General features: G+C 40.8%; 2 protein-coding genes across 5 annotated transcripts; both read left to right on the top strand.

Annotated features, from left to right (window-relative positions):
* Nucleotides 1-1,970: 1,970 nt before the first annotated feature.
* LOC102700158 (phosphatidylinositol/phosphatidylcholine transfer protein SFH11) lies at nt 1,971-6,518 on the top strand. Its single transcript, XM_015839547.1, has 12 exons — nt 1,971-2,149; nt 2,333-2,432; nt 2,608-2,874; nt 3,218-3,295; nt 3,910-4,011; nt 4,081-4,130; nt 4,198-4,306; nt 4,406-4,483; nt 5,491-5,565; nt 5,820-5,921; nt 6,013-6,083; nt 6,177-6,518. The coding sequence occupies exons 1-12, from the start codon at nt 1,971-1,973 to the stop codon at nt 6,223-6,225; spliced, it is 1,260 nt and encodes a 419-aa protein (XP_015695033.1). The 3' UTR covers nt 6,226-6,518.
* A 3,432-nt stretch (nt 6,519-9,950) lies between these two features.
* On the top strand, nt 9,951-14,356 carry LOC102707325 (luc7-like protein 3). 4 transcript variants are annotated; one of them, XR_001550741.1, is made up of 9 exons: nt 9,951-10,102; nt 10,229-10,357; nt 10,459-10,498; nt 12,024-12,099; nt 12,173-12,367; nt 12,459-12,668; nt 13,585-13,991; nt 14,084-14,126; nt 14,221-14,356. XR_001550741.1 is itself a non-coding variant. In XM_015839783.1 (8 exons), exons 1-7 carry the CDS (start codon nt 10,060-10,062, stop codon nt 13,951-13,953), a joined length of 1,062 nt encoding a protein of 353 aa, XP_015695269.1. In that variant the 5' UTR covers nt 9,951-10,059; the 3' UTR covers nt 13,954-13,991; nt 14,084-14,356. The 4 variants fall into 4 exon arrangements, 2 of the variants coding, with proteins under 2 accessions (XP_015695269.1, XP_015695268.1); XR_001550740.1 differs by having other exon boundaries at nt 13,585-14,126; XM_015839783.1 differs by having other exon boundaries at nt 14,084-14,356.
* Nucleotides 14,357-16,218: the final 1,862 nt, after the last annotated feature.

Genomic DNA, 16,218 nt, shown 5'->3' with positions numbered 1-16,218 from the left:
GTGACACAATTTAAATACAAAATCCTTCCATATTAGGGACAATATACGGTTGCATGAAAGAGTATTAACTTACGCTCATCCAATATCCAAACAAACCATGTAGACATTGATGGGTAAAGCTAAGACTCATAATTAATAAATGTATAAATTATATAGGTATTATTCGAGGTTAAAAGACCATTTTATTACTATGATAAAACGATCTTAAATTAACTTTAGAAAGTAATAGTTAAGTTAGGTACTGTTGTTCAACTCAAAATGAAGTTTCAAATTCAAAGTTTTTTTATAGAGGCAGTAATACTGGACAAGCAGTTTTTGCACTACTTAATTTTTTTTAACAAACTACGAAAGAGCCTGCAGCCTCGTAGTTTAAGACATTAGTAACAATTGAGATCATGGTCGATTATCGACTGTATAGTGTTCTAAAAAAAATTAACAAACTAAAAAAATTGAACCGTTTACTATTTTCAAAGATGAAGTGCCATGCCTCTGGCACCTCTTCCTCGTCTTTGCAGTTGCCACAACGGTCGGTCTCTTCCTCGGTCGGCGCAGCAATGCCCCTCGCCGGCTCGCGCCCGTCCTCCCCTCCCCACCGCCGTACGCATCAGCGGCCTCACCCCCTCGACGGTCGGCTCGCCTCCCGCCGCTCACGGACGGACGCTTCCCGGCCGCCGCCTCACCTCCGCACAGCTGCCGCTCGCGGGCAGTACGTAGCTGCTCACCTAGCTCGCCACCGCCACGGCGCGCCAGCCGGTAGCTAGCCTTGCGCTAGCTGTTCGAGCTCGAGGCCGTCGCGTGCACTTTCGCGGTTCCGGCTTTTGCTTCCGAGCGGCGGGAAAGGAAAAGATCCCCTTCCTTTGCCTTGCTTGCCTGCAACCTCCTCCACCACCGCCGCCCACGTGATGCGATGGGCGAGGAGGAGCATACCGCCGCCTCAGGTTTGCTTCTCCTCCCCACGCACCGCGGGGCTCCTCACCGTCATGGTGTGCGTGCGGACGGCAGGAGATTCGCATTCGCTGCCTCTGTGCCTTGCCTTACCCTATCGCCGCCTGCGGAAGCAACCCGGACTGCCTGGCGAGGGCCGCATCCAGCATGCCCACCAGGTGTTCGACGGGAGGCGCTGCAAGCCTGCAACGCCAAGAAACCTTGACTTTTGTTTTTATTATATCTCCCCGGGACAGAGGCGGAGGAGGAGGAGGAGGACTGGTTATACGTCAGGTCGTACCGTGCCCTCGCTGCAGCACTCAAACGTAGGTAATCTGTTCACTATATCAATTCATGCCCCTAGGATGATCTGTTCTTCTAGTCTGTGTTCTTTCCCGGTCATGCCCCCAGGGTGTCCCAACTGTCCTGTTTGCTGGTTTTTTGTCATTCTTGAAACTATGTACCAACACATAGTAGCTCTGAGTTTAACGAATATGTACATGCTCATCAAGGCGATAATTTGGTCGGTGGTCATCACACTTTCTTTCTTCCTCTCCCTTGCATTATTTCCTTAACTTGTAGCCATGCCCATGTGCATCAGGAGGATGGTGGAATTGTGTGCTGAATTCTGGAGGAAATGCACCCCTAATCCTTTACTATGATGCTAGTGTCTACTTGCTTTTACAAATAGGTTAGAGGACCTTGCAGGGCCACAGGATCATTGCAACGACATTGGATTTCTTTTTAATGCTCATGAACCCAACGTTGCAAACTTCTGCTGCCTGTTAGAAGTCTATAACCATTCATCTAGTCAGTAGCTAACAATATAATCAATTGAATATCTTCATCTGTTCTCCTAAAAATGCTACTTTTCTTCATAATCTTTCTTCATCATCCATGCTTATAAACGATGTTCCATTAAAACAGTATATCTCATTCTTTTATGAGTTATGGCTATCATATTGTCAGAACTAACTTTACTAACTATCCACTTGAAGCTTAGTGTTTCTCCTGCAAATAGACAAGAAAAACTTCTCATATCAAAGATGAGCTTCAAATCTATTGACCGGTTAATTAGGAGGAATAGTAAGACCAAAATTTCTCGGAATACTGTTGATGGTATTTATGATCAGAAGGAAGAGCAATATGTGCAATCCTTGAGGGAGTTACTTCTTGCAAACAACCAGCTTCCCGAGAAGTTTGACGACTATCATATCCTACTACGGTATGGAAATTTGTTTGCTATCCAGAAACTTTGTCATGTACACAGTTACTGCAATAGAATTATCCATCTTCGTAACTAGAAGAAGATATATTACACCTCCTTTCTCTTAGGTTTTGATGTATTGAGTTTTTGATTTTTTGCATTCGGGATGGGCTTTATCTGATTGCTTTCTTCATCATGCAGCTTTCTAAAAATGAGAGGATTCAACATAGTAAAAGCAAAAGAAATGTTTTTAAATATGCTAAAATGGCGTGAAGAATGTGCTGTTGATGCCATTGCAAAGGTAAGGTGTGCTTACTGTTTGTAATATTTCTGCATGTAAGGTTGTCCAAAGACTAATGCTTAAAGTATTCTTGTATCCTTATACTTTTTTATCCATCAAAACTGAATCACGGAATGCCACAGTATTGCACGATATGATTGAAATATTAAAGGGAAATGATTTTTCTATATTGCAGGATTTTAAATTTGAAGAATATGATGCTGTAAAAAAATGTTATCCTCATGGATTTCATGGAGTGGATAGATTTGGCAGGCCATTGTATATTGAAAGGATTGGCTTGGTGGATCTCAATAAGCTCATGCAAGTAACTAGCACTGATCGATATGTAAAATATCATATATCAGAACAAGAGAAAACTTTATCTTTAAGATATCCAGCTTGCTCCCTTGCTGCTAAGAAGCACATAGGCTCTACAACAGCCATATTCGATGTGAAAGGATTGGTACGTTATTGCTACATGAAGTTACTTTTGTTCTACTATTCCGCACCAATTTAATTATTTCACAGAACAACCATTTCCTGTTCTGCAAAATTTGGGGACCAAATATGCTTTGAAAGTAGAATTGCTTTGGTTGCACTGTACCTTGGTCCCTCCTTAAGGATGTATGACTTTTAAGGTTGTATTTCAATTACACATTTATGGCTGGAATAGAAATTAACATTCTTGGAACAGAACTGTTTGCAGGATACTTCCATACATATAATTAGAAGTGCTCTTACTGGCACATGTTGAAGTTATTTTTTACTGTAGTAAGTTCATTTTGACTTGACTCCTCCACATTCAGGGCATGAATAACTTTTCAAAATCTGGAAGGGAGCTGTTCATAGAGATTCAAAAGATAGACAGCAATTACTATCCAGAGGTTTGTATTTGCCATTTCTAAGCCTTCAACGTATTATCTGTCTCATGATATTGTAAGTGAAATTTTTAGACAATATGCACACATGGGTTAGTTTAACAAATCCATATTTCCATGATTATCATTTGCAAAACGTTTGTATAACTTTGTAAATTACTCTTCCCTTATATATATAAAGTTAAAAGCTATACAGTAGGGGACTCTGCTAATGTTCTTTCATAAAAAATGTGAAATCGTAATATCTTTCAGTTCAATTGAATAATGTAAAACAAAACATACTGATAAGATTGACTGGCATGAGACCAATAACATATCAGATGGAGGGGAAATGATCCCCACTATGTATGTTCTCTAGCACCCTTGTGGACTGCTTCAGTGTAAATACTAGAATATGAAATGGCAAGGCATGTAAATTATTGCATATGTTCAAATGCACTATTAAGCTCCTGCTTGGCCATGCCGTTTTATGTACATATCAATCAAACGTAAGGAAATTTCATTGGAGACATTTTTGTACCTTCACTTGCATCATATAATTATGATCATTTTTTCTTGCCTCTAACCACAGATGTCAGTATTTTCCACTATCTATTTACGTGGTCTTGCTTCTGGTACAGACATTAAATCAACTATACATAATCAATGCTGGTTCTGGATTTAGAGCACTGTGGAAAGTGTTAAAAGCATGCATGGAAGCAAGAACTTTAGCCAAGATTCAGGTACTGCATGCCCTTTCTTAATTATTGTTGGAGAGACATATTTTTTCTCACTTCTGTCCTACTTGTTAGGTTTTAGGGACCAATTACCTTGGTACAGTACTAGAAGCAATTGACCCAAGGTAAAATGCTCCAAGTTTTAACTAACTTTTGCATATTTCACGGATTGAAGTTTGCTCCTTTCTGTAGTAATTTACCAGACTTCTTAGGTGGAACATGTACTTGTTCTGCTACTGGAGGGTGCTTGCTCCAAGATAAAGGACCTTGGATTGACCAGGAAATTTCTCGAGCTTCTAAGGTGAGGTATGGTGTATAGTTCTTTGAAATTTTTTTGGGAGCTGAAATAGCAAGAAGAAGCCTGTTATTTGGATTCTTGAAGCATATTTCTATTTCTTAGGGTGTGCTTGGTAAAGGTCAGAAATCTTTTGATGATATGAATACTACAGTTACCAGCGAAGACTTCCCTAGTCACCAGGTAATGAGATTTAAGATGCCCAGTTATTGTTGTCTTTTGCACTTTGGCTTTAGCAGGGTTACAGCCTAATTCTGTTTGGTCGGCAGCCACTGGTATGGTATATGCTTGCAATTTCGACTGTTATGGGTTAAACACTTCAGGATTATTAAACTATTAATATCTAATATTTTATATAATATATCTATTGGCCAATTTTGCTGTAATAAATTGACACCTGTCAGTGAGACTTGTGTTCTAAGGGCTTGCTCGTAGGAGGGGGTGCAAATGAGTCTAATCAGCGCACACGAAACAAGAAAAGTCATTAGCATATATATGATTAATTAAGTATAGCTATTGCAAACTTAAAAATGGATTAATATGATTTTTTTTAAAACAACTTTCATATAAACTTTTTTAGCAAAATATACACCGTTTAGCATTTTCGGAAATATGCGCACGGAAAAAGAGAGGGAAATTGGACTCATTAGTCCCTCACGAACGAGCCCTAAGGGCAAGTACAGCGCTCAGACGGTAGCTGTCTCCATGCTATCATCGAGGCAAAAAGTGCTTGCATGCACAGCATTGAATGAAGGAAGAGAGAGTTGCCGTCGTTCGTTCAGCCATGGCAGTGGCACGTGCTCCCACTCATAAAGTTAGTATGTATTAGAGAACTTTATAGACAACAGATAACAGTTGTCTAACCGTTATACAATCTGTTTTGCTGTCTCTACGTGTTAAATAGACAACTGTAGTATGAACTGTTGTACATGTCCTAAGGATTCACCTATATAAGTCAGTTAGGGAGAAAAATAAAATTCATCACTTGATTCGTTTTATCTACCTATGTCATCTTCTTTTGGTTCTTTCTCCTTCATTCGTGAATGCCATACCGTAAGAAAATAGACTTGTTACTTGTACGTTAACTGGAGCTTCTTTTCTGAGTCCTGTCATAACTGTCCACTCTGTCTCTCCTCTCCCTCATTCTTCTTGAAAAGGAGCAGCTATGTATTCTTGATATTTAATTGCAGGAGCCTTCTGTAGGAAAAATGCATCCCATTTCTGGCTGGAAACGTACTCTTGGCATGTTGCTGAAGGATAACCAGGTCTTGATACTTCCCTGTCCCTATGTTGATTTTTGTTTTGAATTCAATTAAGAAACTTGAAAGCATGTGACCGTACATACTTTCAACACCGCAACTGACAAAATATATGGAGTTTTTCTGCTATGACTTGACTGTGAGCCAGATGTACCTGTACGCACTTCAATTTTGGTAGTTTAACCAGATGGTGGTCCAACTCTTCCTTATGTAAGGAGAACTTTACAGTTGCTAATTTTTGATAAACCTCTATGGAACAGGTTGAAAATGATATGAATGGAAATATTCAACAGAGTAAAGTCAGCGAACAAATCTCAGAGAAGATCCAAGAACTTGAAAATTGCTCTGCTCAGACCCAGGAGGTGAGCAAAGGTACTTAGTATAAAACATTGCAAACCACATGATCTTGCACATTAGCTGAACGGCAATATTGTTGTTGTGCTGTACGTTTAGACCCTGCAAACGCTACTACAGAAGCAGAATGAGCTTGCAAACCACATTGAACAGTTAAGGAAACTCCTCCGGTAAGAATTTGACATCTACTTGTTCATTTCTCGAATTGCAGCATTTGTAATTATAAAATATCAGATAATATCTGCTATTTTTATTGAACACAGGGAGGCCGTAGATGCAGACAACAAATCAAGCGTCCTAATCTTGAAGTGAAAAAGGCGTTCTTTTCAGCAGGAAGTGAGGCGAGAAAATTAAACCAGCATACCATTATAGAAAACAATAGACACGCCGGATGATCTGATTCCTTAGTCGTTAGCCCCTTGGCTGGTATAACACTAAGCAAAGAAAGCAATCGTACACCATGATGATCTCAAAACGCTATGTAAATTCTTTGCACGCATGCTGCGTCATGTACCGCATCTTCTCAGAAGGAAGAAGTGTTATATGTGTTACTTGTCAAAATTTCTCATCCCATGCTAAGTTCACCTTAGTGAACGCAGAATACTTGCCCATTACACCATATTTAGCATTGTGAATATGTCAGTATAAAATCGAAATGAACAATTATAGTAATATTGTACAACGAATTGAATCCCCAAACGCAGCCCATCATCATCCATGTTGCATGGAATAAATTATCGGCTGCAACAAAGATAAATAGCTGTAGCTACAATTGAAAAAAAAAAAACCGAGCAATATCGATAATATAAACTAAGAAAGGAAGTGGTAGGCACCAGCAATGGAAGCAGCACAACGTTGAAGTTAAATTGCCTCAAAAAAATAAAAAAGTTGAAATCAAACAAGTATATGAGAGGTGGGTCGCCTTGGCCTTGTAGCTCTATGAGCAAGAGTAGCGTCGTCACCGTGGTAGGCCGCTGGTGCTGTGTTGATGAACATGAGTAATCCCTTAGCTTTATATTATAAGAATTTTTAGGTTTGTCTAGATTAATTAGCACATATATAAATCTATGTAAGACCAGAAAGTCTTATCTATATTATTATAAAAAGCGGTAACGATTATGCCGGGAATTTTCGTCCATCTATGCTGACATCATGATAATATAAGCAGCAGCAACAACAACCTCAGCGCTACTTTGGTATTTCCTTCCTCCCGTACGACAAAGCCTTGCCCTTGGATCAAGAGGAGAAGCAGCAAAGCCGGGATTCGGATCACTTGCCATTGCTAAGGTTAGCAATGGCAGAGTAGCACAGTAAAAAAGTAGAGAGAGGATGGCAAAACATTTTAGCATATGTACTGTAGCTTAAAATAATAAAATAATTACTGTTTTGTACTGTATCAAATCACTGTAGCATATTGATCCATAGCCGTCTACCACGAAACGGGGGGCTGAGATTGATCCAATAACAGTGCACTGTTCATCCTCTACCATTAGCATTAGCATGAAATGGTAGAGGATCCATTTCCGCAAAGCCGTGGCCCTTGGGTCAGCAGCAGCAGCAACGCTCGTGGGTGAGCAGCAGCAGCAACGCGTGGTCGTTTTTGTCAGCAGCAGCCAGCAGAGATGTCGTATTCCGTCCAAACTCCTGCAGCGCCGTGCGTGACGCGTGGGATCAGCAACAGCAGCACATCATCTCCCCTATAGACTCTTGATCGGATTCTCCAAGACTAGATCCGATTCCAATTTTAAGTAATCTCCCTTTAAATATGCAACATCTCGCAAAAAATATCAAAACAAATTATCGCAAAAAAACCGCTCGTCCTTTTTAACCCGTCACTCAGCACTATAATTTTTTCGGAGGAGAAAGGGTTACGAGACAGAAAAAAACAAGCCTCCCTCCGATATGTAAGTTATCCATTAGTTGTATTTACTATCTTTTCTTATCATTCTTGACTTCCGATTTGTATTTGTATAAGGGTGTGTTTAGTTTGCAAAAATAAAAATTTTTGTGGTCACATCGAACGTTTGTCCGGATGCCGAAAGCAGTTTTTGGACACGAATGAAAAAACGAATTCCACGGCTCGCCTGGAAACCGCGAGACGAATCTTTTGAGCGTAATTAATCCGTCATTAGCACATGTGGGTTATTGTAGAACTTATGGATAATCATGCACTAATTAGGCTCAAAAATGAACTACAATGAAACATCCAAAGTAAATTCTAAATTTAAAGTTAAATTGATCGAATTTTGGTTTATAAACATAAGCAAAAATAAAAAGATGAGGGGCTAGATTATATGATAGATATATACGCACACGTTCACATATACATCTGCTTTCTTAGATCGTTCACTAGAGTGAGGATTTCTCCATATGAATTTCAATTACTATGGGATATTTTTAATCGGCCACCAAGGTAAAGGTTTCTTCGCCTGAATTTCAATTACCTATGGAGTACCTAAAGCCTAAGATATATGGTTTTAGATATAACTACAGTAGATTGAAGTGATAGAAGAATGATAGTTTACATGTTGAACATAGAAATGGTATTACACATGAATGGAAGTAATACAAATTTCAAAAAACAAAAGAAGTACTAATACAATGCATGTACCAACCGAAGATTACAACATATAGTATAAAGACTTACATGTATGGTCATTTAAAAAGTCATTTAAGACAAACAAATTTTAAATGATATTCACATAATTTTATAGATTTTTTTCTAAGTTTTATGCTCGTAGTGAAGCACGGACATTGTGCTAGTAATATAAAACAAAGGGAATAGCATAGTAGGCAACCAAGATGCTGCTTCGGCCAACCTTTGGGGTGATTGTTTGTTTTTTCATAGAAAAATCAAATGATATATTTGTAAACAAAAATACTTGTGAATAAAAATTTTATATGTATTCTTAGCAATCTAAAAGTCAAGGCTGGAAAATAAACTTCGATGAAAAATTCCCAAAATCAACTCCAAATATAAAGTTAAAAATTTAAATTTTGTTTTATAAGCATAAGCAGAAACGAAAAGACGATGGTGCTCAAATACTGGCCTCATTATCAAGTAAGAGGTAGGCCACTCAGACGTTAGCCTCACATGATTGTCTCACTTCAGCAACTTGGAGAGGGTAAAAGTGAAAAGAAGTCACTGGTTTTTGTAGATACTAACACCATTGATTTGTCCTACATGTTTGTTTGGTTTGGATTCTGGCAGTGATTCTTGTGAAAATCAATTGGAGCTAGGCTAACAGGTAAAAACCACCTCAACTTCAAGAACAAATCAACCAAATCGATTATATATTTTTACACGAGATATCATATGATACATATGATACCAGGTAGTATCAGCCAATAACATATAATTCTCTGGCCGAGTTGCTAGCAAGAAGGGGAGAACAAGAAGGAACCACAACGAGAATGCCACAGCGCTGGTGGGAGACAACGTCGATGGGAGATCCCACTGGTCAGGATCCCCCTCCTCTCTCCTCACTGGTGGTGGAAGAGCACAACTCTAGCAGAGGAGAGCACGTTGGCAGAGTGGCGGCACACAAAGGCTTGGAGGGAGGAATACCGTCACACGGAGGAATACGATCAAGAGAGACGCCGACGGTGGGAGGCTTGGGTAGAGGGAAGGAGAACAACGACGATGGCCAGTGGCGGATCCATCACCGGGGCTAAGGGGCTTCAGCCCCTAGTCCCTCTGCGCCATTGAAGCCCCAACTTAGCTCCCGTAACAAAAATTTTTGGTATTACTGAAGAGAAGGATGGACTAGAAGCAATTCTCTCTCGTCCAGTCCATCCTAATATTTTTTCTGGATCCGCCAAGAAAATGAGAGAGAGGTGAACGATTATGGTTATATATGTCGAACCAACAAAACATACAGTTCAAACTAAAGTTGATCTGATTGGCATAGAACAAGGTGACGTATTTCTATTTTTTTTAATTACACCCGAAAACCTCGTAACCTTGCATTCTTGCATTTCACCACCCTCTAGGGTCGGTTCTCTTCTCTCAATTTACATCTCCCAGTAATCCCAAACCCAGAAAACCGGCAGAGAAACCGCATCAAAAGCAGGCGGCCTAAGGTTTCTTCTTCGCCCTCTCCCTCTCCCTCTCCCCTGCGGCGCCGCCCCTCTACACCTCCAGCCATGGACGCGCAGCGAGCTCTCCTCGACGAGCTCATGGGCACAGGTACCCCACCCCACCAGTCTCCCTCCCCCGGCCCGCCCTCGCCTCCCACCCCGCCGAAACCCTAACCCTAGCCTCCTCCTGACCGGCGCTGTTTTGTTTTGTTTTTCCTGGGCGCTGTTTCCGTAGCCCGCGACCTGACGGAGGAGGAGCGGAAGGCGCACAAGGAGGTGAGGTGGGACGACCCGGACGTGTGCGGCGCCTTCATGGCCCGCTTCTGCCCCCATGACCTCTTCGTCAACACCAAGAGCAACCTCGGTATGTTTGTGCCTTTGGGTCGATTTGCGTGGGTCTCGTTGTCTCGGGCGCTTGTTGCGTTAGTGGTTGCTGAGGTATTCCGGTTTTGGTGCTGCTTGCAGGGCCGTGCACGAAGATTCATGATCTGAAGCTTAAGGAGAGGTAAAGCCCGATTCGCGCCTTCTCAGAATTATCTAGGTTTTTTAGGTTGAGCCTGCTAATCTGGTAGGATGAGCAAATGAGTGTGTTAGGACTTAGGGTATGTGGAAATGATATTTTTTTGTTATGAGAGAGCATATGCCATGATGCTAAGATGGTGTAGATAATGGATGCTTGTGCGCTATGAGCTATTATCTATAGCATTGTCCATCAAGGTTTATTTAGTTTTGAGGGGTGAGGATTTGGTGTTCCACGTTCCCCCGGGGCAATTTATTGATTTTCCTTCGTATATCCTTTTGTGATTTATTTTTGCACCTTCTATTGACAGCTGGATGCTAGATTTCTTGCATCACACCATGTCTTGCATGTGAATGCTGATGCCTCAGCGCTTTACTTAGTGTCTGAAGAAGCAGTCGCTTCTGGATGAATTACACATAAGAAACTTTATATATTAAAATATTTTATTTATGTCAAGATCATGGCAAAAAGGCCAAGCTGATAGAAACGCAAGGCTAAATACATATTGATAAGAGAAACGTAGTGAAATATATACATCATGTAATACCTAACTTTTGTTAAGAAAATCCTTGGTGAAACAATAATTTCCTTTGGCTAAAGGGAGTCAATGCATGTATCTTTATCTTCTCAACAACTTTGATGCCTTGAAATGGATATTGTACTTTTCCACACATAATGTTGACTTCCATAGTACCGTTGGAAAGAAGCTACATTATACAGATCTTTCTTTAAGTTTGTTCATGGGCTATTATTTGATCATGTGATCGGTTGATCGCATAGATGGAAATAAGTGGAAATCAGAATGTTTAGATGTGCAACCTGTACCCGATGAACACAGTCCAACAAGCGTCATGGCTTCGCTAGCTTGACTTTTTCTGCTAGTTCAGTACCAATCTAGTTTTATCTTATGTGCTTTGGAAGATCATTTATTAAGATATGTCTTGCATGATACGCATAAATGTCCAGAACTAGTGTAATTCTTTTATTGTGAATATTGTTTGTGTAGGTCTGTGCAGGTTCACAATCTGCAGTCACATAGAAACATGGCGCAGGGGAAAGGGGTATACTTGTTTTCTATCAAACATAAATTGGAATGACACCAATGGTTTGTAATATGTACTAGATGCACCTGCCCCACTTATGTATGGTGTATTATATGTAATTTATGACTTATTTTAATAGAATATATTTAACCAAGGGCATCTTTTTTACTGCTGGACAGTCCCTTTATATATAGGGGACTGCCTTCACATTCAAGGAACTAATATCTAATATTTAGGAAACCGGTCTAAAATTCTGCCTCTAATTTACTAACGAACCTTGTCTCCTTCCTAATTAGATAATCTCCTACCTTTGTTTTATCTATTCCTATTCTGCCCTGCCTAACCTGCTGCATGGGGCTGATGCATTCCCTTCAATAAATGATCCAGCTCAGTTACGCTGTTGCTTACCTATCTGATATAGGGATGCAGTAATTTATGCATTAAAATTTTTTTCTGTGTAAGTGCAGCTTTGAGAGCTCTCCCAGGCATGATAATTACATGCGAAGGTTTGAGGCAGAACTTGCTCAACAATGTGAGAAGCTGGTGGGTTATATTCAGTTGCAGACTTGCTCTTGCAAAGATAATCAGAATATCTCATATCTTTATCCTATTGCAGGTTATGGATTTGGATAGAAAAATAAGGCGTGGTCGAGAAAGGTTGGCTCAAGATGTTGCTCTGCCACCTCCCATCCTCGGGAAAACATCTGAGCAGCTTTCAATTATTGAAGAAAAAGTTAAGAAGCTACTGGAGCAAATTGAGGAGCTTGGTGAAGCTGGTAAAGTAGATGAAGCTGAGGCACTTATGAGGAAGGTACTGTCATTAAAGATTCATTTTGACTATGTACTTATCTCAAATGCTTTTCACTAACTGGTGGGCTTGCCTCTCTATTTCTGGATTGCAGGTTGAACTTCTAAATGCTGAGAAGACAGCTTTGACAAACCAAGCAGATAATAAAGCAGCTATGCTTCCACAAGAGAAGAAGATGGAACTTTGTGAAATATGTGGATCATTCTTAGTCGCAGATGATGTTCTTGAGAGGACACAATCCCATGTGACTGGGAAACAACATATTGGCTATGGTTTGGTCAGAGATTTTCTAGCTGAACACAAGGTGAACTATAATTTTAGTAGAAGTAGTCATCCTTATTTAATCCTTTTATCTGTATACTCTAGGAGTCCCCATATTCTAAATATGTGATTTTGGCTGCTTTTTTTTTCTTTTATGAATAATATGCTACTGATAAAAAAAATTAAAACTATTATATTGTGATATTTTATGATTTGAGAAAAATCCTAATTATAGTATGAGCATTTGGCTGCTACCAATAAATACTACAAAACTATTCCTACCTTCACTGCATACCGCAACGTGGCCCCATTCCTTCCATAAATGCAACAGAACTGTGGATGGAAGTGGATGGGGATGACATCGCTGCTTTTTGAGAGTCGAGATGGAAATTGGTGCTGATGCATGGGGTTGAACAATGGGTTGCTGGGGCAATTTGTTGTGAGAAGAAGCGCTGCTTGTTTCCATCCACTTCCATAGAGCTTTGTGGTATTTTTGGAAGGCACAATAATCTTATCGTATTTATCAAGTACCAGCCATATGTTTATGCTATAGATGGAATCTTTTCATCCTTTTAGTCCTAACATGCCTGAAATTATCATCTTGTGTACTTATGAGGTATAACAAACTTTTAGGTGTAAACATTGCAAATTTTCAGAACTGACATTGCGCATTGTTTAGCTTTCAAGAAATCAAACATAGTTTCAATATTCTCACTCTACTGTTCTTTTGAGTGCTACGATGTCACCAAATGGGTGTTTGGATCTGATTTACTTTCAATTTCTTAGCTTTTCTCTCCACTTGGTCTCTGCATATGGTCTCCATATGATGGGCAACTATTGTGAAATGGAGGGAGTCTTTTTTTTAAAAAAAAACAAACATAATGAAATTTACAAAATAACTAGCTCATGCAGGCTCATGGATACTATTGAATTAATTTATTATTTGCTTTTCCATTCAGGCTGCAAAAGAGAAGGCAAGAGAGGAAGAGAGGATTGCAAGGGAGAAGAAAGTTGAAGAACGTAGGAAACAGAGAGAAAAAGAGTATGATGTTGGAGGCAGGGATGGTGGTCCTAAAAGAGAGAAGTCTGGGGATCGTGACCATGACCGTGATCGGTACTATGATCACAATCGTGGTAGAGAAAGGTCGCATGATCACAGGGATAGAGGATCAGAATATAGAAGCAGTTCCTACAGAAATGGTAGGGATTCTGAAAGAGACAGGCACCGCCATAGGAGTGATGATCCGAGAAAGGACAGGGGTAGAGCGAGGAGCAGGTCCCGTTCTCCAAGCAGGCATGGTTATGGAAGATCAAGTCCAGATCAGTGAACATATAGATAGTTTTATTCCGAGTTAAAACTCATGAGGTAGACCATTATGTCCCTTTCGCCATTTAACCTGTGTACAAATGAGTTATGCGATGTGTTGCGCCTGTTGAATTTCTGCTTTGCTGTAACAGCTCTGTTGGACTCATAGTCTTCCTTTTAGAGGGAAAATACCAGGTAGGTATTATCTGCCATTCCTAATATGTTTCAGTTTTCTATATTAACGTACATATGCTCAAGTTTTGTTTCATCATTGGAAACTGAAAATTAGTCTAATAAAGATGAAAGCTAGTACACCAACGATAGTATTGGACTGCAAATCTGGATGCAGACACATTCAGCCCTGTAAAAGGTAACTGTGATCATTAGTTTGTAATGTTATACAATTGCATGTTTCTTATCTTCCATATTCCCCTTTGTAACATTTACAACGAGCATTTTGGATATGGTTCTTTAGTTGCTTTCATGCTAGAATCGTTTTTTGCCCTACCATCCGGGACAAGTCAATTACTTGTTAATTTTTTTGCAACATCGTGAGTTTAAAACCACATAAGTATAAATCAATGTCTTTTTTCCCCTAAGGAACAACCTAAATTCTGTGTTCATGCACAGTTTATTTTCACTGGAATCACCGCAGTTTTGTTATGACTGATGGATCTACCGGATGTTTGGCTTCATTTGGCCTGTTTGGTCTCAGCATATCATTAACAGAAGTTACCTAAGGTAAACTGATTTTACTATGGTTGTCTCACGTTATAATGCAATCATGCACTGCTTGACCTGCTTTGCGTAGCTTTCATCATGGATGTCACCTGGAAACTCTCCCAGTTGAGGAAAGCAATGATGTGTTCAGGAAAGCAGTCCTAAACATGCTTGTGGGATACACCATAAAATGGTTCTTGAGCAGCCTGAAATCCCCAACGGTAACCGCTCATCTCTGCCCCCTCGAGAATAATTGAATGTGAAGAGAACAAAACAACACTTGTAGCTTTTAGTTTCTCTTGATACCTGAAATCAAAGAGCAATTACCTATCTATGCATCTGTTGCGTGACGAGATCTCATAATATCTTTCTTATCTATGATTATACACACGAAAAAGTCTAGCGAGACTCGGCGAAATCAAATACTGCGTTGATGATGCTCTGCTTGGCGTCTTGGGCCTCCAGATCTGTCGCCATGCTTAGATTCACAGCCAGAAGTATTATTGTTGACATCATGTTTGGCATCGAACCCTTTTCTCAGCCAGTTTCTAGTCCTTTTTGTGTATGTTACATATCTAACTTATTCCTTCTTATTTACAAACTATAAGTACCAAGAAATGCAAGTGCTGCATATTTGGTAGGTAGCTAGCTAGATGCATGCAGCTTCGACGGTAAAGAGGTTGACAAGGCCTGATCATTTCGTCAGCTCACGGTGGCCGCCGGCGGTGATCTCGGCGTCCACCTTGTCCTCCACCTCGTCTCTCGCCTTCTGCCTCTGCTCCCGCCCTTTCTCTACCGCCGCCTCCACCTTCTCCCGGTCCTGCACGGAGGAACGACACGCAGTCACGCATACGCATGGCTTAAGAGCAAGTTCAATAGTATAGCCACCTACTAGTTAAGCTGTAGTCAATCTAATAGCCAAATTCATACAATAATTTTTATGAAATATTATACAAAATATTAATACATGGTCCTACATATTATACGCATAATGTGTCTTAAAGACTGTGCTACAGCTGGCTATAAGTTAGTAAATTAGTTCTCTTCTCTCATATATCTTCTCTCTTATCTCCTTTAAGATTAAGATATGCTTATAGCTTGCTCAAACAAAAGACGTACTACGCACCAACCAAGTAGCTACGTACCTGGAGGGTGGTCGTCGCCGGCGACCGCGAGCCGTGCACGGCGGCGCGGGTGGTGCCCTTCGCCACGGTCCCCATCGCCCGCCGTGTGCCACCGCCGGCGGTGCTGGTCGTCGCCCACGCCACCGCGGCGACGAAGCGGCCGCCGCCGCCGCAGCTCCTCGCTGGAGCCATGAGCAGCAGAAGCGACATGCCGTGCGCGCCTCTGGCCTGGCCGGAACTGGAGATATTATCATTAATCAGGTTGATCTACAGAAGTGGGTTTTTAACTAGGAAGCCGGCGGAGAGGAGCGGAGGCGGGTGGAGAGGACGTGTGGAGTGAAACGTGGGGCTTTGCATGCGCGACAGCGCGAGAGCTCTGCCGTGGCACACTAAGCGCTGGCTCTACGTCGATCGAGATATGGTCTCTTTTCTCGTTCGCGACA

Source organism: Oryza brachyantha, chromosome 7 (assembly GCF_000231095.2).
Source record: "Oryza brachyantha chromosome 7, ObraRS2, whole genome shotgun sequence".
NCBI lineage: Eukaryota > Viridiplantae > Streptophyta > Magnoliopsida > Poales > Poaceae > Oryza > Oryza brachyantha.
The sequence above is the reverse complement of the archived record's forward strand: the minus strand, read 5'-3'. Positions and strand labels throughout refer to the sequence as shown.